The sequence below is a fragment of the Hypomesus transpacificus genome, chromosome 3, assembly GCF_021917145.1.
Source record: "Hypomesus transpacificus isolate Combined female chromosome 3, fHypTra1, whole genome shotgun sequence".
Taxonomy (NCBI): Eukaryota; Metazoa; Chordata; class Actinopteri; order Osmeriformes; family Osmeridae; genus Hypomesus; species Hypomesus transpacificus.
The window spans coordinates 12,954,128-12,981,990 of record NC_061062.1 but is presented as its reverse complement, the minus strand read 5'-3'; the positions used below and the strand labels follow the sequence as shown (position 1 = coordinate 12,981,990).

General features: G+C 47.7%; 1 protein-coding gene across 1 annotated transcript in view; it reads right to left on the bottom strand.

Moving 5' to 3' along the window:
* Positions 1-4,191: 4,191 nt before the first annotated feature.
* The window catches only part of qkia (QKI, KH domain containing, RNA binding a), a 64,841-nt gene continuing 41,169 nt past the window's right edge, over positions 4,192-27,863 (bottom strand). Inside the window, 5 exon segments of the mRNA XM_047047552.1 lie at positions 4,192-8,039; positions 9,597-9,671; positions 12,408-12,642; positions 12,644-12,684; positions 14,437-14,524. Coding sequence (XP_046903508.1) covers positions 8,023-8,039; positions 9,597-9,671; positions 12,408-12,642; positions 12,644-12,684; positions 14,437-14,524 — 456 coding nt within the window. The 3' untranslated portion in view covers positions 4,192-8,022.

The following is a 27,863-nucleotide window of genomic DNA, read 5'->3' as shown; positions in this document are numbered from 1 at the left end:
GCCCAGACAACTACAGGGCTTCATTCATCAAACTGGACTTGAAACCTGCAACAACTGTGTACTCGGAAACAACTCTTTATCCCTCTCTCACACACATTTTCACACACACAAACTAACCAGCAAACACATAGACCATCTCTCTCCCACACACACACACACACACACACACACACTGAAACAGCTGCACTCTGATGAATGCCCTGTATTCATTCCACAGGAAGCTGGTTCATCTGTCACTCCTGACGCAACTCTTCTTCCCCCCCCCTCTCCGCCTCCCCTCATCCTCCTCTTCTGCTCTGATTATACTCCCAGCTGCTCCCTGCGACAAATGCTCCTGTGATGCATCTTCCCAGCAGCCAAAGCTGCCATCTCCACCCCCCCCCCCCCCCACCCCCCCTGTGAGGCATGAAAGTCACTTCCAGCAGGCCCTCCTGTGAACCAAAACTCCCCAATGGCCTATTCAACAGTTCCTCTTCCTGCAAGTGTGTGTGTACGTGAGAGAGGAGAACGTGTTCATGTGGATGGGAGTGTGTAAGGAAGCCATGTGTGTGTGAGAATGTGTGCGAAAGAGCATACACATCTAAGTTCAGCACTACCGCTTTGATCGCTTGCTTTTGTATCCTCGAGCACAATAAAAACAACCCACTCATCTGAACAATCTGAGGTCCGTGCTCCACAGCAGCGGAAGACCTGATACTGCAGCCTTCAGAGATGAACGCTCTGTTATCGTCGTTACAATCCTGGTAGATAAAATGCCAGTGTCCCTGATAACTTAATAAAAGGTAATGATGATTCAAGAGCATGCCCGTAGAGATCGACGCTAATGCTAGTAGCTAATGTTAATAAGTCAGGTGGTTGCGCAGCTTCTCTGTTTAATCAGGCAGCGCTCGACAATGATGTGCTAATGACCCGTCAAGAGGCAGATAGGAATTAGCCTGGTAAACTCCAGAGGTTTGTCATGGCATGGGCTGCTTGGCACGTTTCGGAATGCAGTTCGAATTGCAATATTGGTTACATACTACTTAGTTGCTTCACTGGCAACACCCACTGATCCAGACTTTTGTCTTTAGTTTGAGTTCATGCTCGAATAAGTGCTCCATTTTACCTTCACACCACACTGAGAATGGGGGTCAAACAACCACTCCCATTAAGTCAGGACTTTACCTTAAAAAAGCTCATTGCAACAAATGAGAGATAGTCTGGGTTATAACATTCTCTGACACAGACAATCCAGAAGAGCTCACAGTTATTAGTGTACTTTATGCAGTAAACCTACCTTAAGATAGTTCTTGCCTGGTAAAGCAGGCTTCCAGGAAATTATTTAATGGTGAAACAGGAAGCAGAATCTGACAGACCAGTCCATGTAGAGCAGTCAGTGACACTTGTAAATATGGTTCTTTATTGCACACATGTATTTTTTATTTTTTTTGGTGTGAGCAACATAACCGGCAGTACATGTTTTATATTCTACGACTTCTATTATAGTCCACTATAAAACAAGTTAACAAACAAAACAACAAAATAAAAACTACTTCACATAAAAACGTACAACTCCACAACAAATTCTCAAAGATTTTTAGTGCACCCCTATATGTATGAGGATATTATATGGTACAAACTCAGGAGCAAAAAAAAAAATCTCGTTTGTTTATTTGAGTTTTTACCTCACATCGGTGACAAACAAAACAGAAAAAAATTACAAACAAGAAAGTATTTTCCAGTGGGGCTAAATTCCTCATTCCAGGTTTTGGTAGTATTTGCCCTTTAACCACCTGAGTGCTACATCACTATGAGACCATGCTGATGGGCTGACCTGCCGTTATATAGATTTGCATTGTTTGAGGAATGTTTTTTATTTTGTATTTTTATAAAAGATACGACACATACAAAACAGAAGGAAGGTAGTCGCACAAAAGTACAATGAATGCCCTGCATTTGTCCAGGTAAAAGGCACTTTGATCTTGAACCACGCACAGCTGTTTCCATACACAGCCATTATTAATGCATAATGTGGTCCAGTCATTTATTGCCACATGGGGAAATACTATAGTTTTTAATATGCTAAAATCTATTTCAGAAAATCGACCAAAAACATAGCAGTTGTTATTTCTGCTTTAACGTCAGAGAATAAGGATGACCAAAATCCCAATCTTGGTCAAAATATTCCAGCTAAACAAAAAGGAAAATGAGGCACCACTAGTAATCTACAGTGTAAAGAAAAAACGGAGTGCTTACCGAAAAGAAGAAAAAAAGCCAAGAGAGGGATTTAAATTGTGACTTCAATGGCAATGAAAGTAGAAAAATATAAATTTCCAATCTCTGGCAAAGGCACTTGTCTCACATTCTAGAACAGATGCAATCTGGGCAGGCAGTGTTTGTTAGACGTTGTGCACCAGAATATGACTTTCCACTTCATATTCTTTTCAAAAGTTTAGTTCAGAGAACAAGCCTTCCTAAAAAACCCTTAGCCACCCTTCAGATGGGTTACAGTCTCCTTAGGGACGGAATTCAGATACGGTTGTTCTTTTGATACAGAGAATTACCAATTTCCAAATAACTGCACAAACGAATGGGGAAAGATGCCCATTGAGAACACCAAACAAAATTGACAGAAACCTTGCTCCCATTAGTTAATGCCAATATCTAGATTGACAAGCGTCCCTTTATTCAATAGGTTGGTCTCTTCTTTGCTGGTGTCTAGAGCCAGGTGTTAGCAGAGATGACACCCATGCTCGGATCAGGAAGAAGAATGTTAATGTCAGTCAGCGGAGGGAGAAAGTCAAATGTTAGCGGCTTTAATCACTTTTTTTACTTGAAGAAACTAAGGAATTAGACGGTTAAAGCCCAGGTTGTTTCTGTTGTGCAGAGACACTCAGTGGGTTAAAGTAATAATTTAAAAAACGAGGTTAATCTTTGCGTGTTTGTCAGTTTCAACACCTCGATTAGTGGAGGAAAAAGAAAGGGAAGCCACGGATACAAGAAGAGCAGAACTGAAGGAGACCCCGAGCCCAAACCCACACTTAAGGAAACACTGGATGTGCTTGAGGCAGTTTCTTAGACTTTTACAACTTCATCTCAATTCTATCAATTATATTTTGATCCCAAAGTTTGGCATTGACAATACTAAACTACGAGTTTAGCGTCTGACACTGTGGAAGCAGTTTATATGTGCTATAAAGTAGAATTACACAGTATCCTTTGACATTTGAGGTCCTCCCAAATGACCTACTATCAGCCAGTCAATAGGCACAGACAAAGGACTCATTAATTAGCTCAGCCATTTTCTTACAAGCTGATGCTAAGTGAAACAGCACAGCCCTAACATTACAATAAATGGAGGCACGTCAATATCCCTAAAGGGTTCAGGACCTGAGTGTAGCACCAGAACACAACTAAATTCATGCATCCTGTTCTCTAACCATATCACTTATTACTGAAGTGTGAATTGATCCAATATCTATAAGTAGTGTTTTTAGATTATGGATAACGAACAGTTACAATTGTGAAAGCCCTTCGGCTGTGAGTGTATCAGTGTTTCAAGCAGCTACACATGCACCAATGTTTTGCCTCTGCTACCGTCAGCATTCCATCTCTATAGCGACAGCCCCCCCCCCCCCACCCCCGCACAACAGATGAAGTGAGGTAAATCCCTTCCAATTGCGTTCTCCTATCAATGTATCTAGTCTGGTCTGTAGCTTGGGACTGTAGCTTCATCGTTCTTGGGAAATAGTCACGTTATTTTCCTCTCGCCTCCCTACAGATCCGGTCCTAGAGAGAGTAGCTTTCCCCTTCTGAGATGGTGGTCTGACAGGACAACACAACAAGAGAGTTGTCATGGAGACAAAGAGACATGGGACACAGCAGCGTGGTGGGGGTGGGATTTGAAGGGTGTCAGCAGATCTTTCCAGCAACACAGGTGAGAGTGCGTGAGCAGGTGTGAGAGACGGATCGGCTCGTGCACAGGTCCCAGTTAGGCAGTGTGCGTGTAAATTTGTGTATGTGTTGCATGCATGATGAAAGACTGTTGTTTGTGTGTACTGGAGTGTACTTGAGGTGTGTGTGTTTGTCAGTGTGCTGTAAGTGTGTGGTGGGCCAGACACAGTTTTAATTGTGTTAGTCCGTGAACCAGACCAAGGTAGTACATTCATTAAACTGGTTAAAAACACAAGACAAAAAATATCAGCAAGTTAGTAAAATTCTTACTAAGAATGTTTATTAAAATAAATGCCAAGGGGTTAATAAGAAAAATAACAGCATACACCATGAAAACTAAATGCAAGCATGTAAAAATACTTATGACAAGAAAACTAATAAAGTTGCTAATGAGTTAAACAAGCTAGGAATTGGCAAGAAAAACAAAATACAACTCTAGGAAAGGCAACACTCCCCAGGAGAGAGACAGATTTCAAGATGTATGAGTGGATGTGGGGAGCAGAGGGAGAGGGGCGTTAAAAAAAAAAAAAAACTGTTGCGGTGGGCTTTATCAAATAAAGAGTCAGAAAAATGCTTTTATAATATACATATAAAATGAGATTAGAAAAATACATTATAAACCTGTAACAATGGCTGTAAATTACATTATCATACATGTAGTAGGCAGGTCAGAGAGAGTGCGGTAGAGTTCACCATTTACCTGATGACTTAACCAGCCTTGTACAATGACACAGCGTGTAGGAACATTGCAGAGGGACTATCTTAATACTGTCAAATGCTGAATTGTCATCTCTTGCTCCACTTTAATATTGCATTACATTTTTTAAAATATAGTTCATAACACTGAAAAGAAGAAAAGAAAAAGATTGAATTGACCTTTTCGCTGTAACAGTATGTATGAGGAAAAATACAGAGCATCATAGACTGCCAGGGAAGGTATATTATTCCAAAATACCTAATTTGAATGCAATAGTCTAGTTAGAAGAAACCTCAGGTTGTTTCAATAACTGAAAATCAGTTGCCATGATTCACTGACAAGGCTTTTCCCAGTCATAGCTGAACTGACCAAAGTCTAAATTGGCACCAGTCTGCTTTTCTGTCTTCATCATAAATGTTTTGACTATTATCACAAGCCAATTCCAGAATCAACCACCCACATTATGACTTATTCCCCCCCCCCACCCATTCCTGTAACTTCACATCCAGATTTGGAAACATTAAGTCTTATGATTAGATTATCTTTACTCACTCAAGTTTAGTGGAAAAGCAGAAGAGTGGCTTGTAAGTGATTCACCAGGGGCCTTGTGGGCTTAGTCTCAGGGAGAGAAGCTCACCAGGAAACTGTTGGTTTCCAGCTTTAGAAACAACAGAGTTTTCAACAACAGAATTTTCTCACAAATGGCCCACCATCTAGTTAATCGTATTTACTCTAAATTCATTTTTTTTCCTCAGCTTAATTATTAAAACGCATCCTGGCAGAGCCCTGCTTGGTTATTGGCAGTTCACTTTGTTCTTGGAAGAGTGTAGTCACAGTAACCAGAAATCAAGACAATAACAGTGATACAATTACCAGAGTCACAACAAAGGAAATCAATTTGAAAGAAAAACCATCTTGTTCAAAATGACAGTATTAGGGGCCATTAAGAAAACAACAAAAAAATCAACTGAATCTCAGGAAGACGAAACCATGGCACATATTTAGCTGGTCAAACGACTGCTATTCTTTTTGCATAGAATAACTTTGGCAGCTCAGCAATATGATGGAGCTACCGGGCTCAACACTAAGAGCTCAAAACCACCTTCCTCTGATCCCACTGCACTTTCCTTGATGGTTCTGGATATTATTGAAACAGAATGTTGACACTTTGAAAACAGAAACGACCGTCACTAAGGCACTTTTGAAACCATCGTTTAATGCTCTCTTGAAGTCTCTCCCTCCAACACACAGCAGTTCTCACATCTTTCCTAGGGTATGACTGGTTTGGTCTTTATTTTCCTCGCCAATAATATCCAAAGTAACACAGCATCTTTCTCAACATCTTTTTCTTCCTTTTTATGTATTCTGTTTTTAAACTTTTTTATGGTTTTTTAAATTTTTTGTAACTGCAAGTTAAGTATAAAAAGCTAAAATTGCCAAAAATATATTTTTCTTCTTCTCCAGCACCCTGTAAAAGTATCTAATTTTGTTCTCCTCTGTATGTTTATATGCAATGACCGGTATCTACATTGGTATATATTTATATATATATATAACAGGTATGTATAAAGCAATTTGAACAGGCAGGCATGGCTTTCACATCCTATTTTATCTTGAGAAAGAGTTAAAGAAACAGTTAGGGGCTCAGGAGCTGGACTACCATCATGTGGTGTGCAAGAGACACATTGTGGATGCACAACACTTAGAATGATGTGTAAAGGGTTCAAATAAAATCAAAAAATTGTTCGAAAATTAATTTGATTCTCAGGAGGGCCAGCATAAGACGCCTGATGACTTGCCTGATGATTTTAAATGGGATTTTAAAAAAACAACGTGAGCACACACAAGTCAGAGACAACTGGCAAAATATAGAACTAAAAATGGCTTGTTCTTTTGGCAGGGGGCAAGGATGCATTAACTTAAAATCAAATTGAAGGCAAAATCAAAATAGAGGAAAAATTATATGTATGTACAAAGCTTCACTATGAGGAGCTGTCTTCTCTGAGGAGCGTTAGTGTTAATCGTCTGGTTCTCTCTTCATGGGACCGCAAAGATGAAGAATCTCTGGCTTACTGATTGGCTATCATTTTCAATGTATGCAGGCACCACAACACACCCTTTTAACTCTAAGATTATGAAGAGAGCCCTCGGCAGTTAGATACATAATTATATAGATATAGTTAAACTGGAAACCCTTTGGCTAAATACGCACACGTTAATACTTTTTTTTTTTTTGTTAAGTTCGTTTTTGTTTGTTTTTTTAATCACAGCTCGCTTAATTCATTGAGATTTCTAAATCTGTCAGGCACTGTATAGTGGACGTGTAGCGAGGGAAAGTCATGGTCAGTAGCTAGCGGACTTTACTCATCCACTGTTACACTGCCCCCAACACCCTCTGCACGTCCTAAACTCAATAGTATTAAAAACACACAGACTCTTCATCCTATTCCTCCCCTCCCCATCCTACCCCCAGAGTATGTCCTGACTGCAGTTTGCTGCCCGCTACAGGGCTCAGGTGCCAGTCGCGTTCCGTTTTCACTACCTGCTCTGTTTGGCAATTTTCTCAGTACAGAGAGAAGGGAGATGTGTACGAATAAGAACATAATCAAGTGGGGAGAAAATAAAACACAGGAGAAACTGAACAAAAACAGAAATCATAAAAAGCTCAGTTTGCAATCAATTTAGCCATGCTTTTAAAACCAGCCGCTTCCGGGTACACCCAGAATGTGTCAGCACATCATTACGTATCAAGAGATTGGATAACAACAAGACTCACGTGAAAATGACAGAAGTTAACAAGTTTGTGTGAGTGTCGTTTCTCGTTCCCTCTCTCTGTCTTTCTTTCTTTTTCTTTGCTCAAGTGGGTTTGGAACAGGAGGGGGGGGGGGGGGGGTCTTGGGAGGGGTAGGGTGATGTCATCATTGTGTGACAGCATATAGCGTGAGATCAACTCAAATTGAAAGTCGTTTATTTCAAACTAGTGAGGTCACCGAATCAGAGCAGGTGGGGGGGGGGGGGGGGGGGGGGGAGGAGTTTTATTGCTATAATTCAGTGCAGATTCAGTAACAACACATCCACCCACTTTGTGATTCATGAAGAAAAAGAAAGAGAGAGAATGGGAATTATAACTCAATGAACAAGAAGGAAATTAACATTTAAAAAAGTAATAAAAAAAAAGTCACACAACTTGTTGATGGGTTTTGTTGTGTTTGCTATGAGATTGTGGTGTTTGTGTTTTCATCCAGACATGTTAGGGTAACTGTACGGGCAGGCGCCTCTCTGTCATCGCGTCCGAGAGGCTAGCAAAAGGCAATTACCAGTTAACTGATCAGCAGGCAGGCTTGGGGCGGCTCGTCATTGGGTGAAGAGTTCAGAGGTCAGAAGGTCATGTGTTAGTTGCCGGTGGCGGCTAGGTGGTTAGAAACAAAAAACAAAACAAACAGAAAAAAAAGATAGAAAGGATATTAGTGTCAGCAAGAAGAGACTGGAATGACATCATTTTAACAATAAAATGAATGCAATCTCTTATTCCCCCCTAATTCCTTGGCCAAGAGACAACCCCAGCTGATGTCGTTATAATCATGACTTTTTTACATCATGATCCCAACTACTAAGCCCCCAACCTGAATCAAAACCATGTTTCATTAAAGCGCTACATTACCCCCAGTACCAACAAACAGAAGCAGAGAGAGGTCAAACAGACAAACAAAGTACACAAAAACTAGTATGTTTAGTTCCTTTCAGGTAGGAATGCAAGTTACAATCAGTGTAATTAGTGGTAAGGAGACTTACGGAGACTAGTGTTATTTGGTGAATAAAAGTAAACTAGTACTATGCAATGAATAGATAGATCGTTGATTTCTGATTATTATCTCTTTTATTTATAAGTATTTTTATATTTACAGGAGCCATAAATACATTTGATATAAAACGGTCAAATATAAAATTAGTACCTCGTGTACAACCGAAATATAATACCAAAAGTTATTTCCATGTATTTATCTTTATTTCATTATTTGCAAGACACCCAAGAGAACTCTAGCCTTCTCAGATGTATGAGCCTGCCTGTGCATTTCTACATGGAGATATATGAAGAGACAAAGCAAACATTAAGGCAGAAAAAAATCAAAGCGTAAAACGATGCCTGCTAGCAACTTGGCACTGTAGCTACACTGATCCATCCTGACTACCATGCAGACGGCCAAGTGGCCTCCTATCCTCATGTCCTCTCCTCCATCTCCACTCACACTGATCCATCAGAGGAACCATTCGAATCCTCCGGGAAAAGAATGCATCTTTATTTCTCCTTCCCCTGGACCTGATCAAAAATGACAGGACTGGTCAAAACGGAATAGAGGAACGGAGGCCTGAACCAGTCCAAACATTACAGACTAGATATGACCTCCAGGGGAAAGAAGGATACATTTCACATATTTGGAGTGGGCGTCAGTGTAGGTGGAGGGACAGGAGAGAAGGACAGGACACTGTGAGCGACGCTGAGACGCAGCCGTAGCTAGCTTTAGCGCTGCTGCCTCTCACTTCCTTTAAGAGGATCAGATACAGTAAATGATGCATGGGAACAAGTCTGACCTATTTTGAGGCTCTAATATCACTTAAGAGGAATGTAACTAAATAGCTTGAGCACTGTGTGCTGTAAAACTACCTGTCCTGTCAGGAGGTGGGGGGTTCATAGTCATGTAAACCAAAGCAACGTAGATTGCTTCTTGCCTGAGCTTTCAAAATATGTTAAATAGATCAATGGAGCGCTATGAATGTAAACATAATGTGCATACCACAGGCAACCATTTAGCTGGTGTGTGGATGTGTAGGGAAGGAAGGTGGTGGTGGCAGCGAAAATAAAAAATAAAAACGACACAAACAAACTATAAATCCCAACTAAAGGCAATTAAGTCAATGCAATTAAAAAAAACAGTCAACAGTAGAGTATCTTAGAGACTAAACTGACCTCTGTCTGCGGTCACAATCCTTTGGTAAGGATGGACCCGAGTGTCATGCCGTCTCACTTTAGTAGCCATTGCACCTAGATCGCAACAGGTCCACAAGGTTAGAAACCATTCACTTTAAGAGGGAGAAAGACAGTTCTCACAGTAACAACAATATTCACATTTAACACATTTATACTGCTTATGCAATGCACACAGATTAGTATGATACATATTATACAGGAATTACATGATACATACATTTATGTATAGAAAAGGCATAGAAAAAATAATACATCTTTTGTATTTAACTTGATATTTATAACTGTATAACTTAGGGTAAGAAAATTCCACAGTACTGAAGTGTTAAGCGGGTTCTTTGAATGGGGGCGGGCAGGGGAACAGGGAACCACTAGGCTGTCTGAGTCTTCCTGTGGGATGCAGAAGGGGGATTGAGAGAAATTTGTCTCTCAATTTTAGAGGTTGGAAAATCCAATAGAGCTCTGGTGGTAATTGAATAGTGCTAGACACCACCTGGCTCTCAAACACCCTTCTCTCTTTTTCCATTTCTCATTTGCTTTTCACTTTATTTCTGAATCTTTTCTTTCTTTCTCTCTCTCTATTTTCTCTGTCAATCTGCTCACTGCAAGCTGTATCAGGCCTGTCATTTTGCCTCCCTCATATTTGTCATAACATATTTTGTTTCGCATTTGTAGTCTCTCTTGGAAGTCAGTTCATTCTGTGTCATCAGGTGTGTATGGTATGTGTATGGGGCGGATTTACTTCCCACAAAAAAAAAAAAAAACCTTGAATGAAAAACCTTTGACGCTAAACCGTAGCATGTCTTCCACACTGAAAAGACAAATATCAATACCCAGAGATGGCTTGTTCTAAAAGTGTGATCCAAGTTATAAATCCATGAAGGATCAATAAAAAAAAATAAACAAATACAAATAAACGTGATAAAAAACGCTAGACAGAGCACAACACAGCCAGATATCTTTCCAAAAACTGGGAGTCATATATCTTCAGCTTTTATGCGGCAGCGTCAATATTTTAGATTTGTTTTTTTTGCCAGGAAGGATGGTTTAGCTGGTAGGAGGCCAAGGAGATGGCAGAAGGATGCGGGCGTCGCCATATTTCTCTTCTGTTCATTACAGAGAGTGCGGTTAAAGAGATTTGTGTCTGAAGCCTTCATTGGCTTAAATGGTAACCCACCCCTGTGAAATGGTTTGCCGCGACATCGGGATGGGCACAGAGTCAAATGCACACCATGCACTTTGTGCACAGTTTTGACTTGTTAAAACAATTTGAAAAAAAAAGAGCCTTGATGGAATGTTGGCCCAGGTTGGGACTTGGAAGGGTTCTATTCTGGAATGTTCGGTGGAAGAAAAGAGGTGGCTTCACCACATTCCTAAAGTGTCTGAGAGCAGCAGCTCTCCTTTCCTGGCCGGGCAGGAGACACAGACCTGCCATGGTTGGCTGACGACTCCTCACGCCCACATTCCACTCTCCAACACCAGATGTCCTCAAGTCTCCTTCATCACTGCCTGCCAGCACCTGGCTAGCACTAGTAGCTCAGCCGAGTGTGAGTCTGTGTGTGTGTGTGTTCCTTTGGGCCTGCTAGCTGAAGGGGACGATCAATACAGTGAGTAAATAAAACGCACTAAGCTCCTGTAACCCTCAGAGTGGGGGAAATCCAGTGGTGTCTGTTCTCCGCAAACGCTCCCAGAGGCAGCGCTAATGCACAGGTTAGCTGGGCCGCTGCTAGCCTTGCTGGCGCAGTCTGATGATGTCAGAGCAGCCACACACACGCACCTCTGCCACACTGCCAGGACACGAATACTAACTGTTACAGGGAGAACACACCACAGCCTACTATTATTATCTGCCTAAATCAGAAGGTGACAGCTCTGATAAAACAGATCTTTGGCAGAGTGGGGCTTTGTGCCTTTGTGTTTTCATACCCCATGTGTGCGCGCACACACACACACACACACACACACACACACACACACACACACACAAACAAAGCTAGACTTACTCCCCTGACATCTTAACTAAGGGAGCGGCAGAAATCTGTACAGAGGTGAAGTTCAGAGGGTAAAAATAAGACAATGGCAGAGGGTTGAAGAGGGAAAAAAAACAAACCCGAAAGACTGGAGGATTTTAATGAACATCCCCAGCGGGATGCAGAGGGATGCTCTGCGGGCTTCAAGGCCAGGAGCGGAGCAGAGCGGGAGAAGAGAGAAATCATTTCAAAAGCCTCGGAAATCCAAGGGGATCTACCACCAGACTGAATGTGCCTCTGGCGAGTGCATGAAAACAGTGCACAAAGTTTGTGTGTGTGTGTGTGTGTGTATATATAAACATGTGTGTATGCACGTCTTCAAACAAAAATAAAATTCCTCTTACGTAAAGGGCCTGGCATTAAATGAGTACAATACTGCGCTGTGGAATGCAGCCGTGACTGAAAGCTGAGGCCTACTAGGTGGGGGGTCCTGCTAGGTGATGAGAGCCCCTACATCAGCTGATCCTACCCATCTCCCTCAGACAGTGACTCCCTAGTCAGACAGGTGCCCTAGCAGGGGATCTCCCTGTCCCCCCGTGCCCAGTATTAGTTCATCCATCCCGGCCGGCCTCCCCGCCGGCCATCCTCCCTCAACCAACATCACCACCACTCTGTTGTCCTCAGCTGGAGACGACATATTTACCTTTCAACAAGTCCTGACTGTGGCTCATCGAAGCCGCGTCCAGTAACCCACCGTGGTAAAAAAAGCTGCCCTCCTGTCCGGGGCTAAAGCTGGCGGCGCCCATGCCCCAGGGTCGCTTACCTAGAACCCCACTGTGCTCGAGGGGGTACTCCAGCAGGGAGGTGGGCGCCAGGGTGTATGGGTAGTCATAGGGGGTGGTGTAGATGATGCCGCCATCCGGCGTGGGGGGCACCAGGGTGGGGGTGCCGTTGGGGAGCATGGCGGCCATTTGGCCTGGTCTGATGATGTTCATGATGGGGGTCCCTCCCGGCGTTGGGGGGCGCATGCTCCCAGGGGGGAGCACTTGGCCGGGGGGGGGCCGCTATGAGGCGGGGGCCCTGAGCGGCGGCGGCCGCCGCTGCAAGAGAGAACGCAAGGGTGGCTGCCATAAGCAACAGAGTGAAGGACAGGAGAGAGAGAGACAAAGACACAAATAGACACACAGAGAGAGAGAGAGATACAGACAGAGACAAAGACACACAGACAAAGAGGCAAAGACAGAGAGAGAGAGAGAGAGAGAGAGGTAGAGAGAACAGTAAGAGAGAGGAGGACAGATAAAGGTATATAAAGAGAGAGACAGTGACAGAGATAGAGGACCAGGGTGGCAGATGTGGTGGTGTGGGTGATCAAATCACAGGTGGAGAAATAAAGCCAGAGTGAAAATACAAAAGCAGGAAAGGAGGGGGGGGGGGGGGGGGGGGGGGAGTTTGGGGGGAGGAGGGAAGGAGAGGAGGAGGAGGAGGGAGGGGTAGGAGGAAAAGGGCGAAAAAAGGATCAAATTAGTCCATGCAATGATCACGGTAGTGAACCACAAAAAGCCACAATCTAGCAAAAAATTTAATATCAGGAAAATCAAAAGAAAAACCCATACCAAAATAAAACGCATAAAATGCTGCTGCCTTCACCCAAATGCACAGACCATAATAGGCATACCAATCACCACGACATCTAGGGAAAACATTCTACAGGCAGCACAAGTGATCAAACAGATACGAGCCCCCCGAGCGGGGTTGGATGTGGTGGTGGAGCGGGGGAGAGCTGGCAGGGAGGACCCGTTTGAGAGCAACCACGTTAGAACCCCCCCCCCCCCCCCCCCCCCCCCCCCCCGCTCTCCTCTGCACCACCGCCACATCACGGAGGACGGGGTGACACAGAAACACAATCAATACAAAAATGAAGAGAGAGAGAAAAAAAAAAGGGGGTTTCAAAAATGGGTTTGTGTTTGTTGTGTTTGTTGTGTGCAGATTACCACACAACAGTGATCACCAGCCAGGGGTCAGGGCATATGAGAATCAATGGTTTACATTAAGCTCTCGTGTCATGGTTGGCTGTCTGGCTAATTCATCTTCTGGGTTACTAATGCCTCAGCAGGGCCAGGGCTGCTGGACTGAGGTCCAGGCATTAGAAAACCAAATCAGCTGGTGCTGTTCAGGTTAGCCAGGTTACGACTGGGGAAATACGTCCAGAACTAAATCAGGCAGAAAAGGCAACAGTGCTTACATGACCAAAACCCAAGTCATTCTGGTGAAGATAACATTTAGAACATTCCAAACATGTGAACAAGTGTCATGGGCTGATGCAATCCCAGGCCACACGCACATGACTGGACGATGGGCGGGCCCTCGGACAGGAAGGACAAGAGATGATTGGACGACCACACGGTGGATGTGAGTGATGCGTGAACTAAGCTGGGACATGCAGTGATGAGCGAGTGTGATCCTGCAGGGAGCTTAAGGAGTCAGAAGCCACCGGGCGTTTGCAGCAGTGTGTGATGACATACGGGGGGGACGGGGGCTGGGAGAGGGGGGAAGGGGAGGGGTTCTGTTCTCATGGATACAGCTGGTTGTGGAGGTGGACGGAGTTGATGTTGAATGATGGAGAGAGAGATGAAGTAGTATAGTTGTCTACGGGAGAGTGTGTATCTGTTGCACGTGTGTTAATAAATATGTCAATATTAGTACACTATTATGAAGATCTTGTGCGTGTTCATTCATGACATTTTAACTGTTGTAATCATTATGAAGTGAAAGAGATGACTGTTAAATAATTAGCTCTGGGATTGTCATTAAAGTGAACCTGTGTGTGTGTGTGTGAGTGTGTGTGTGCTTACGTGTCTTGATGTTGGTGTCTCTGTATGTTCCGTTCAGGATGGCCAGTTCCATCAGCTGCATCTTCTTCAGGTTGTCTTCACCCTCCGCCTGAAAACACACAAACACAAGAAACATCAGCTAACAGTTCACACACACACACAAGTAAAGACGTCTTTCACGATCAATCAATACCATTTCAGTTTTTTCCCCGCTGAAGGGTGAGACATGAGGGACAGTCTTATGGTCTGGCCCTGACGGCTGCTTTCATTTTAGATAAAGATGTGTGCGTGTGTGTGGTGGCATAGAGCTAGACAACTAGATTAGCCGTTGTCACCCCGCGGCCTGCCTGGCTGCCGCAGGAACGCTGACGGGGACTTGAGCTCCAGTCTGCTTCACGGGAGCCACTTCAGCCCTTTAAGATCGTAATTAGTCATGTTTTCCCCTGTTCCCTTGTGCACGATCAAATGCGCAATAATAGCCCCGGCTAATGTCGGTCCTGTCAATTAATGTTTGGATAAATAAATACGTAAGCAGCGCCACTCTCATTATCGTCAAATTAGGGAGGTGAAATTATTCACAGAACGCAATTAAGTTAGCACCCCTCCTCCTCCTCTCCAAAACTGACACCTACACGCAAAAGCACGGTTCCAGACAGAACGATTCCACAGAGAGAATGAGAAGTAGATGATGGGAACACGCAATACACACACATTTTGTGATCTGTGTTGCAGCGACAACTGCCATTGTGACGAGCAGCTTGGTGAGTTGTTCTGACAGATGGATTATTGTGTTGTGTGCAGAGGCGAGGCGAGGCCGAGGAAGACATGGTTCAAATCCCAGACTGCACCAGGAGGTAGAGCGCACACACCTGCTAGATCCTGTCTATCTTCCCCATCGCTAGCCAACTGAGTCTGCTATGGTACAGCGAGCAACTTCAGATGACTGTTATTCTCCCAGAATGCCCTCTCCCTCCCTCGTCCACCTTCACTCTCACCCTCTCGTTTACACAATCTCTAATTAAATCAATCCCTGACCCTCACCCACCGTCCAACACTGCCCCTCTCCAGGAGAGAACCTACCAGAGAATCTGTTCTAACTGCTCCTTGGAAGCAAACAGCTGGCTTGTATACCCTCCTTCTCTCTCTCTCCCTCTTTTTTATCTACCGCCACCCCAAAGTGTGTCAGTCTGTTTGGAACGGCGCCAGACTGTTGTTAGACAAACCAGAGAAGAAGAGGGGAATAGGAGGACAAGAGGAGAGGGAAAAGAATAGGCAGTCAAGTAAAGGTTCAGGTGTGGTTTCGGTTACAAAAAACTAAAACACATCTCCTTCCCTCTCCCTCTGTCTAGCCCCTCATTCCCTACCCCCCTCCATCCCTCCCACACTCTCTCTTTTTCAATGAACTCTGCGTTGCTTCAACACTGGTCTTTTGGTGAGGTTAGCAGTGAAAGAGGAGTACAGAACCAGCCCCAGGCAATAGACAACCCCTGTCAGTTGCTAACTGGCCTGAGTTGAAACTGGCCTGAGTACTAAATGGCAGTCTACCTGACGACCCCCCCCCCCCCCCCCCCCCCCCCCCCCCCCACAGACACCCACACACAGCAGTGTCTGTCCAGGTAAACACACACAGTGCTGTGCAGCCGTGCTGGCGGAGTGGACGGCCCGAGGCGGGACCATGAGACTGAATAACCACTGGCTGCTTCCACCTCCTCAGCAACACCTGCACCGTGACATGGGGAACCTGCACAATCGCAAGTCTACACTCAGGAGAAAGAGGATGAGAGAGAGCCAAAGGGAGTGAGAAAATAAATAAATACATGGAGACGAGTGAGTGAAATTCAGAGGTGACAGAAGAGTAAAAGAGAGAATAAGAATGGGAGGGAGGGAGAAAGAGAGAAACTAAAGAGAGACGAGTGAGAATGAGGGTGAGAATGACCCCCTTCAGGGATAAGAGTGTCTGAGTTTGTCTGGGTGATGAGGGTTCTCTTCTCCACCCCCCTGCCCCTTACTGTAGAACTGCCTCTGGTGTCCTTGTGTGGGTGTGTCCTTGTGTGTGTGTGTGTATAAAGAAAGAGTACAGCCACCTAGCTGGCAATGGCTCAGCAGCAGTAATGCATGCTGGGCTATAGTGAGGAACAGGGCGCCAGGGCCTGTGTGTGTGTGTGTGTGTGTGTGTGTGTGTGTGTGTGTGTGTGTGTGTGTGTGTGTGAATGATGGATGTGCAGGGTGGGGGGGTTAAAGAGGCTCCAGGGATGGGTGTGTCACCATCTATCCACCCCTGCACAGGACAGCAAAATAGAGGGCAGCATCGGGGACACTGCCAGGGGAAAAGTGTGTTTGGGGGGGGGGTGTGCGTGGAACGTTGGGGCACATCGTTTTTCACATATGAAACAGTTGTAACAATACAAGTCTTCAGAATAGGTTCAAGTCCTCATCGCATACACACAGGCAGCTGTCGCTGCCACACTGGTGTCTGGTGATGATGGGGTGTGTGTGTGTGTGTGTGTTGCAGAGGGGGGAAAGACCTCTGCTGGAATGAGAAATGAACACTGCAATCCCTGGGAGGGATGTGTACATGATTACAAGACTGGGATGGGAAGTTTCCCCTTTCCAGACACACTGCATACACATTCCCCTGTACATCCATGGAAGCCACTCAATAACGCTGCTCTATCCACAGGAATCCCATTCAATCAATGAGGCCTATTTGTGAAATCAGCAGAGCGGGAAAAGCTATCAGGAGGAGGAGGGGTTAGGCGGTGTGTGTGCGCGCCCGCGTGTGTGTGTGAGGGAGAGAGAAATCCAGCTAAAGCAGCATCATCCTCTTGTCAACTTGACAGATGAGGTCACCAGGCTTGTCACACACACACACACACACACACTCTGCGTGTCAGACATGGAGACAGAGAGATACACAGTACATACACAGTGACCCTCCCACGGTCTCCAGCGTTCCGTCCGTCTCACTGCTAACCCTCCAGCAGAAGGAACTCATCCCGACACACCCAGGGTGGGGTGGTCTGCTGCTGATGCGTGCGGAGGACACGCTGAGCAACACATGTGGGAGCGTGTTATTGGAGCCACCCCCTCCCATCCCTGCCACCACCCCCTCCCATCCCTGCCACCACCCCCTCCCATCCCTGCCACCACCCCCACCACCCCCCCCCCCCCACCCCCAGTCTCACCCCAGCCCCCCTCTCCACCAGCACCTCCTCGCCCCTAGACAAACAGAGCAGGCGCCTGGGCTGCGGTGGGATCGTTTGCTCATGTCTGCCGCTGCCGGAGCGTTTGCTCATGTCTGGCAGAGGGCCCTGTGTTTGTGATGCACAGCAGAGAGAGGGGGGGAGGAGAGAGAGAGATAGCGAGAGAAAGAGAGAGAGAGAGAAAAAGAGAGAAAAAAGAGAGTGAGAAAAACGAGAAAAACAGAGTGAGGGAGGGAGATGGGAAGGTCTGTTAAGTGGGGGCGAGGGGAAGAGAGAGCAAGACAGTGAATAAAAGAAAGAGGGGGGAAAAAGGGAAATAGGAAAAGAAAACTCCTTTGGGCTTTGATGCACTGGTCTGCTCCCCGCTTCTCTTCATGGGCCCGTCTGCCAATCATAACAAAGAGGAGGAGGAGGGAAGGAACGACGGCTTAATGACTAGGGCAGGCTGGGTGAGGTTCAGAGAGGCTGGGTGAGGCAGAGAGGAGGCTGGGTCAGGGTCAGGTTCCACCCTGTTGCTCCCATTACCACCAGAGTAAACAGAACCCTGCCTTGTCTGGAGGGAGGAGTGCCAACACATGCGTGCGACTGAGGAATGAAAAAATGATGGTGAGGGAGGGAGGTTATGAGGAGCTGGAGGAGGGATGGATGACTCCACATTAAGTAACTCAGGGGTGGGACTTTGTGTGGCAGCTGGTTTTTCTCTTTTCCTCCCCCCCCTCTCCCCTCTTTTTGGGATCCTCCCAAAACCTAACATCTGGAGAAAAATGATTACTCTCTCCATGTTGCCAAGACAACTTATCAAGAACTCACCAGACTCCAGAGAGCAAGAGGCTGTGGGAGAGAGAGGGATGGATAGAGCAAGACAGAGAGAGAAGCTGTGAAAGGGAAAGAGAGAGATGCAGTGAAAGAAAAAGAGAGCGAGACAGAGGAGGAAGAGAGTGGAATTGGGCAGTTTAAAACCGTTCCTGACGAACCCTAGAAAGAAGCCCTGAGCAAACGCTCAATGTTTCACCAGACAGAAGGAGCAGGAATAAATCACCCCCCTACAAGACAACAAGAGAGATCTCTCAAAAAACCTACTTTCAATCTAAGCAAGGACCAAATCATTGTGGGAGAAAGTAGAGAGCAAATGATGTTTGTTCTCCCGTCAAATCACACCGCACTTTTTCTTTCTTTGAACTCCCTCTGTAAAACCTCCACCCAATGATTTCTTTCTCCCCCAGTCGACGCAATCTCCTGCAACTCCCTCTCTCTTCTGACAGTGTCTAACCCTTCCCGGCACTCCGACAAAGCCTCTTTATTTCATCTATTAGCCTCTCTCTCTTTCCTGTCAGTTAGCGTGAGCTAGCGCTAGCAGCTTCTCACCACGCTAAACCTCCCCCCCACCCTCAGCTGCTCATTTACATAGTCAGATTAGTCCAACTGGGTGACTGTGCTCCTCCCCCTCCGACTGACAGGCCAATCAGGAGCCTCACTTCCTTCCTTCACGAGACACTGGAAGCAGAGGATACACTGCAGGGTGCAGCTGGGTGTAGATAGTGGTGAGACTGGGTGGATGTGGAGTGATTAGATGGCAGCGGTGGTGGGGTGAGGCAGGCCCTGGTGCCGGCTTCACAGGGCCAGGGCTTATTAGAGGCTCTCATTGGGCCGGGCCGGACATGCTCAGGGCTCTGTGGACGGCCCTGTGGACGGCCCTGTGGACGGCCCTGTGGACGGCCCTGTGGACGGCCCTGTGGACGGCCCTGTGGACGGCCCTGTGGACGGCCCTGTGGACGGCCCTGCGGACGGCCCTGCGGACAGCCCGTCAACATCACCCACACACAGCCAGACACTCTGCTGTAGACGTCTCTGTGTCCTCCATTCACAAGGCAGAGAGAGCAGCACTGTCTAGTCCCCTCCCACCGTGAGAGAGACCAGCGCCCTCCTACCAAGAGACAAGCCCCTCCCACCAGCAGAGGGAAACCACCCAGTCCCCACCAGCCTGAGTTATAGCATTAAACAACATGACAGCAGTAAGAGGGGATTAAGCATTGGATAAATAAACCAGGGAAAATATACAGATGTGGTGAAAAATCTTACGAGTGTGTATTTCCCTGCTCCAGCTTTGACAAACAGATGATGTTGCAAGCAAACAGCAGGGCGTGGAGAGGGAAAGACAATATGAGGCCAGCAAAACATGGCGAACATTAAAGTGATCCATGTTCTCTACTGGCTAAACATGCTGTTAACCTACGAGAGACAGCTGTCCGACAGAGATCCCAGCTCTCCGACCCCCCCCTCCCCCCCCCCCTCCTCTCTCTGCTCCCGCACTTAATCCACCCCCGGTCCTCTCCTGGTGTACATCAGGCACTCACTATCCCCCTCCCTCTCTCTCCAGCTCGCTCCTCTCCCCCCCCCCTCTACCAGACGATATATTGTTCCATGCCGGTGATCCCTTAATGCCATCCAATCGAGAGGGGTAGATCTTGAGGGGATTTGGCCAGGGATGATTTGGGATGGTTTAAATACAGACGGATTAGCATGCGATGCCCAGATCCTGACTGAAGCTGATCGGAGATCTCTCCAGTCAGCCGCCAGCCAGCTCCCCAGCCCCCTCCCCTGACCAGGGGGGGCTGTGCCCTCACCACAGCCCTGGTGCACTAGGCTAGGGGTAGCCCCTTCGCTGGCATTGGTGAGTGAGAGTTTGTGTGCAGCTGGATGGTGAGGGAGTCTGGGCTGGCAGGCCCCTGAGAGCTGAGCTCCACACACTCCCATTCCACTGCTTCAACACTGGGACTGACAGAGGCTGAGATGAAAGAAGTGAGTGAGCAAGTGTGTGTGTGTGTGTGTGTGTGCTGTCGAGGGGTCCCAGGGCAGTCCCCAGCTGTCTGAACTGGACCCGGCAGGCCTCAGGCTGGGCCAGAACTCTGGGGAAGTATAATGTGTGTGTGATAGTGTGTGTGTGTGTATGGCCTGCCTGAGGGGGGGAGGTAGGCCTACACAGTAACCAGCACCCCCCCCTCCCCCCCTCCCCCTACCACAGCTCCTCTTCCTCCTCTCCATGTAAAGGGATTAGGGAGAGCTTCAAAGAGCAGGAGATTGGCCAGGAGACAGCAGGGCCTGGGCTCTACTCTGGAGGACCCCAGCAGATTAACACGGACGCTCTCTCTGCCTCGCTCTCTGCCTCTCTCTCCCCCCCAGCGCCCCTCCTGCCCTGCCGCATACAGCCCCCCCTCCAACACACACACACACGCTTACATGGACACACACACACACTGGGCAGGATGTAAAATCTGTTTAGGAGAGGGGCTGTAGCAGGTGGATTAGAAGGGGTGTGGAAGGGAGCAGGGAGTGTGCTCATGAGCGTGTGTGTCTGTGTGTGTGTGTGAGCGAGAGAGACAGAGAGGACTTCATATGGGAACAGTTAAAGTGATTAGCAGACACAGTGAGCAGGGGACGGCTAGGGAGAACCCTGCTACAGCAAGTTTTCAAAGTCGGAGAGGTGACTTTTTTTCCCACTGTATCAAGCACAATGGGCCTGCCAGCCTGCACCCGATCTTCCCCTCTTTCCAGCCCCATTCGGGCCGCGCCCGCCTCCTCTGTGTGTCTCTGTGCCGGTCCTCTCTGTTCCTCCCTCGCTTCTCCGTGCGGGCGCCTCGACAGGTCGGCGAGCGGGCGAGGGGAGAGAGCGGGCCGACGCTCACATGAAAGATACCACACAGAGACGCTATTACGGCGATATGAATCTTTCCCCGACGTTGCATTTTTACCCCCCCCTGCAATTCGTCTCCTTTCTCCCTCCCTCCTTCCCTCTCTGGGTTCGTGACAAGCCTCCTGATGCTGTGGAGACGGAGAGAGGGAGGGCCTATCTTTTTCCATGCTTTTCGTGCCTGCTGAGAACACCAGTCTGATGAAGAGCAGAACGTGGACCCAAACACAGTCAACAAGGCACGCTGCAGACAGGCTCATACAGCATTTAGACCCTGGAGATAAGGTTACAGCTACATCACATAAATACTTCTGGTAGGGTGAGGGAGGTGTGGGGAGAGGGGGGGGGCGGGAGGGGGGAGTTTCACAACTCTCCCTGCGTGCTCCAGAAGCACCTCCACAGGCCCTGCTTGCTGCTCAGAGGTTGGCCAGGGGGATTAGGGAGTGAGAGAACACGACCAGGTGAAGACAGCCAGGCCGTGCCAGGGCTCTAGCCCACAGGAAGTGCCTCCTCCCTGGGTCAGGGCCACCTGTCCATCCCTGGGAGGGAGGATCAGGGTGGAAGAGCAGATGGTGGCTGCCAGGGCAGAGTCAGTGGGGAGGGAGCCAGCAGCCAATACCAGGCCCTATGACATCGCCCTACCAAATGTCAGGCTCAGGAACTGCTGGTGGAAATTTAGGACCAGGGAAACTTTCCCACTCACTGGTGCAGACTAGAAAGTGTTTTTTTTTTCTTTCTTTTTTTACACCAACACACACCCAAACACATGTGTATAGTCTACTTCTATAAACAACTGTGTTATTTATGTGCCTGTGTGTCTGTATAAGATCGCAGGAAATATATATCTTTCCAAGTCTAAATCAGTGGATTTCTGAAGAAGTCCACGGCTCACTATTGAACATAGAGACCCCAGTGATGTTGCTCAACCCCAGTCGTTAAACTGTGTGGTCCGGGGGGGGGGGCAGTGAGGCTGAAAGAACAATTCCTGCAGGCCACAACACACGCAGTCTGAAGACTGAACGCACACAGCACAGGAAGACTTAACAAACCACCAGAAACAGAGAGAAAGATGAAGAGATAAGCAGAAGGAAGAAAATGGGGAGGGGAGGGGTGATGACATGAACGAAGGAGGCTGTGTTCGCCCGCCAAGATAAGTGCCATTAAACCAGAGTACAGCAAACAAACAGACAAAGAGACGGCTGTCGTTATAAATTATGCATCAACGTTGTAAAAGCGTTCTCCTGGCACCCCAGTGAACATGATAAACGTCTGCAGCGAGGGAATACATATTTCTCCCAGTCTTTATGATCTGGATTCAGAGAGAGAGAATCCTAATTAAGGCGAGAAAAGGAGTTTTTTTTGTGGGAGAAAAGAGAGGGAATGAAAAGCAGCACGCAACATATGCTGGCACTCAGTCCCTGCACTCGGGTTTCAGAGGAAATGTAGCGACGGCGGTCCCATGATTATTTCTGCAGAGTATAACACCCCTCTAACTCTCAATCTCTCGCTTTCTCTCCATATGAAGCAGGAAGATTATTCACACCAGGTCTCTCTCTACCTTTCCCTTTCTGACAACCAGCCAATCAGAGCGTCTGGAAGTCCAATCCCAGGTAGAAATGACTTCCCAGAAGCCTTTGCCAATCTGGTAGTGCATTTCCATTCTCAGCGGGCCGAAGTGAAGGGATGCCAGGACGGGCCGGGCCTTGAACCCACATCCATCCAACCAGCCAGCGCCGAGGCATTTGAAGTCCCTGCCAGGCCCTGGATTAGCATCGAGGCCGGAGACAAAGCTTCCTTTGCCGTTTGTTTGTGTATTTGTTTTGTGTTGTTGTGGGAAGCTTCTAGAAGTTGGGCAGCCAGATTTCAGTGTAATCAGGACAGGCAGGGAGGAGAAAGAGTGGGCAGCAGCTGGAGAGAGAGAGGGGAGGGGGAAGAGGTAGAGAGGGAAGGAGAGGAGGGGAAAGAGAGAGGGGAGGAGAGCAAAACAGAGAAGGTGTCAAGAGAGAGTAGGAAAGAAGGAGAGAGCACGAAATAGAGAAGGGGTAAAGACAGAGAGTGGAAAGAGGGGGGTGGGGGGGAGAGATCAGCCAGTCCTCAGGGAGAGCTGGGGTCCAGGGATGGTGTGCATGGCCGGCTAACTGACCGTCACACGGCAACCGCACAACTATCTGACCAGCTGACACCGGTATTGGCAGGTAGGTCGGTAAAGCGCCGCTGGTTTGCTCTGGTTCACATCGGAAACAATCAATCCCAACAGCACTCATCAGTTCGGGTTGATTAGACCGAAAAATGGAGAAGATAGGAAGCAGAAGTGGTCTCTCAGAGTGCCCAGGGGGCGTGGTGTGAGTCCTAAGTCTGACCTGGAGTGGGAACACAGATGTGATGAGGGATGAGGGAGGAGAAACAGTAGAGGTCAGAGGTCAGCCCTCCCCCAGCTCTGGCCAAATAAGAGCAGACTGACAGCCGCTTAACTCCGACAGGCTTAAAGTAAGCCTGGCAGAGCTGGGCAGAAACAACAGCACTACAGCCCTGACCTCTAACAGGAGAGGTCACAAGAGGTCACCAGAGTCAGGACAACCAATTAGAAACATGATTAAGATTCCTCCACAAAGGAATGAGAGACTGGGGAGGGGGGGCGGGGGCGGGGGTTTGAGATTTACAGGCGTGCATCTGAGCAGGTTTAACTAGTTTCTGCCTGCTATGCCCTCCCAGGGGGAGGAGTCAAGAGGTTAATATGATCCAATCCAAACACTTAATTAGTCTGATTACCATAATAGGCGCTAGGCTGGGGAGGGACGATGCCAGGTGGATTTGAAAATGTACTCTGTATAAAAGTGCTCTAAGCTTGTTTGAGCTTCTCTGCGTCCCCAGACACTGGATGTTTTTGTCATTTCCTCGAAGCCATCTCTCGCACACAAACACACGCCAATGTCTGACGATGCCTGCGCAAAAACACACACAATGGGGAAAAAAATACCACCGGTTTTCTAGTGAAGTTAATTTTGCGACATCAGCCAGCACTCTGCATGTAAGTCTCTTTGTGCTTTATACTGTGTGTGTGTTCATTGCGGGGGGGGGGGGGGGGGGGGGTTACACGCCTGGGGCACAGGACGCTCTGCTTTCCCATGATGCCTTTCTCATGCGCCCAAGGCGCTGGTTTGATCCTGAGTGGGAGTGACAGCTGGCTTCTAAAGCAGGGACCAGACACATCTGTGGACTGGTACTTTTGACCCGTGGTCCAGATAGCCCACACACCGCAAGGCTGCTGGGAAATGCAGTCTTGCCACTGAGATTCTACCCGTCACGAGCAATACACTTCCTGCACAGGAAGCACAGCTCCAGGACTACAAAACCACCATGTGAGAAACCTTCGACTACAAACCCCATATTAACCAAGGTGTAAAAGTACGCCTCAGTGTAGTTAGAATAACAAACTCAAAAAGCCTAAATCAGACGGGAAGTTCTACAAACATAGTCCTACCTGGGAGACCATTAGCCCATGCCCTAGAGGACTTAATTGCATGCATGGAAGGAGATTTGACGTAAAGACTGAATAAAAACAAGAGAAACTGCTGCGGAGCTAACTCAATGTAAGGAGAGTAAACATCATTAATTGGAGAGGCACACATGGACAGATCCAGCCAGATGGTGTTTTCTACTCATTTGTCATCCACTACTGGGGGGGGGGGGGGGGGGGGGGGGGGGGGGGGGGGGGGGGGGGGGGGGGGAGAGAAAGAGTGCAAGAGAGAAAGAAGAGGGCGAGATGGAGTAGAGAGACAGAAAGACAGAGACAGCATGAGATCCCAACAACATTGCAAGACTGCGTGTGGGCACTGGTGTTTATCCACTTTCAGAATTCCTCCTTGTCAGGTACACATATCTGCCTGCCTGGTTCAAACAGCCTGTCTAGCCAGGCTGCTCCCCTGGCAGCTTGACCGACTGGTTTGCGCTGCCTGGCTGATTGGGAGCTGCCATTCTGCCGAAGTGAGAAGTGGCGTGCGCGGGCGCTGTGCCCCGTGGATCTCACGCGCCTGGCGAGCATTAGGGTCCATCTGTCTCTCTTCTCCTTCTCTCCTCTCCTCCTCTATGTCCTCCTCTCCTCCTCTGTGTCCTCCTCTCCTCCTCTGTGTCCTTCTCTCCTCTCCTCTTCTGTGTCCTCCTCTCCTCCTCTGTGTCCTCCTCTCCTCTCCTCCTCCCCTGCCTGTCCTCCTCCCCTGTTATTCTAACTGAGAACATTAGGAAATCAGAGGGTGGGAGAGCAAGTCGGACAAATAGAAAGAGAAAGAGCGAGAGCGAAGACGGGATCCCTGTCGTGCTGCAGATGGAGGAGCGTGCCGGAGGCTTCGGTGTTCAAGCTGCTAGTACAGTCCCTTTCTTCCCGGCAAGGACTCTCCACCCAGGGAGAGAGAGGGCATCGCCTGCAGGTCTGCGGGGGCCAACAACATAGCTTTCCTTTCTCTCCTTCTCCGTTTTTCACCCCTCCCCCCCCTCACCGGCCTTTCAAGCTTTCCAGAGGTCCAAACACCTGCTTTCAACCGGGAGGTCCTCCAGCGTTGCCACAGTTGAAACAAAATATTACAACCAAACTCTCCTACCCGCCCACACACACACACACACACGGTCTGACCCAGCAGTAAGAACTTGTACAGAACCTCACCCCTGGTGGGTTGGTATCACTGCCCCAGGGCAATCCACAACAAATAGAACTAACTAACAGACACATAAAACAACAAAAGCAAATGAAGAGCTAAATTGCTTGATTTCAGACTGCCGCCTCTTCCAGCTCAAAGGCCGACATCAGCAACACGGAGGTAAGAAAGCACCAGGAGTAGCGGCTTCCAAAAGCCTGTGATCCTGAGTGAGGGGGCGGCCAGGCCAGGGGGGGGGGGGGGGGGGGGGGCAGGTCATGGGGCTGCAGATGCCTCGGCTTTGACTTACAGCCGATAAAAAGAAAGCTTCTCTCAGCAGACACAAGGGGTTAGATCAACTCAAGAGGCCCAACCAGCAACCCCACTGATTGCTTAAACCTATCTGGGTCAGATAGCCGTCACCAGTCCAGGCTGCTTTGTGTTGGCAGTGCTATAATGTTAAAGTATTCATTACATTCGACTTTTATCTAATGCCACGTACAGGGTGGAATTTGAACATACAACCTCTTGAGTTGCAGTTAAACGTTCTGACCGTTAAGCCAAGCCCAGTTGTACGAGAGCTGGTTAACAGGGAGACGCGCTAGATGGGAGGTTGGCTATCCAGGCCTGGGTCTCTCTGAGCAGTCTCATATCCAGTCTCATATCTCCCCAAAAGCTTTTTAAAATAGCACAGCCACAACGACCTGTAGGGAGCCAATGGACACTCATTATAGCCATAACAATGTCCTGCAGACCAGCCTGTCAATCACATACACACAGTCTCTCTCTCTGTCAACTTGGGTCCTGTTACATCTGCCAAGTCTCTTTCCCCCAGAGAGAGGATCACGCAGATCTAAATAAGCTGTCACCTAGCCATCACACCACAGGGAACGTGTGTGTGTGTTTGCGTGCGTGCGTGCGTGTGTTTGTTGGGGGGTGTAAAATAGGTGTAAAATAATAAGGCTGTAAGCTTCAACATTGCCTAAAGAGGAAACCAATTTGTCAGGTTTTTAAACAGATTTAAGAAGCTAATTAGTGTGCTGGAAGGAATCCTAGGACTGCCTTCACTCTGAGTGAATGAGAGTGTGTGTGAGAGAGAGCGTGTGTGTGTGTGTGTGTGTGTGTGTGAGAGAGAGCGTGTATGCCTTGGATGTTTCTGAACATTCTGAACATCAGCTCCTGGAATCAATTAGCAAACAGCCATTTAGATGCTTCTCCCTCGACCATCGTTACTGGGGCGATTAGCAGACTGGTGTGTGTGTGTGTGTTGTCACTGTCAGTGCCACACCAGTAATCTATGACACCGGTTTGGCCTTTACCGCAGCTTACCCACACAATCTCCTAATGCCCTGCAGCATCTTGAGACAGAGCGAGCCAGAACACTGACACTCTGCTAGGCCAACACACACACACACACACACACAGCATTCCAACACAGGCTGTTTTCAGAGTGATCAACATGGACTACAACACACCCAGGAGGGATGTCATGTCTAAATAGCTCACTGAGATTGGATTGTCTAAAAGCAAGTGTAATTCTCCTTGAGTCATGACGTACGACCATTTGTTAAAGAATAGATCCGTACTGCAAGTATGTGTGTGTGTGTGAATAATAACTACTAATCTTGATTTTACAACTGAGCAAGTGTGTGTGTGTGTGAAAGCAGGAGGCAGATGGCCAGAGCGATGGGGTACATGAAGATATTAATTGATCGTCACGGCTGTGTGTGTGTGTGTGTGTGTGTGTGTGCGTGCATGCACAGGCCGTCCGCCGCTCTCCTGGAAGGACACATCAAGGAGGATCATCACATGACTCAACGTCACCCATCCTAACAGAGACAGAATCAGGAAGGAGCAACGATCCCTGAGCAGACCAGCTCAGTGGAGGACAGATTTCACCCGGCTGATGAGGTGAGGGGGAGTGGCTGG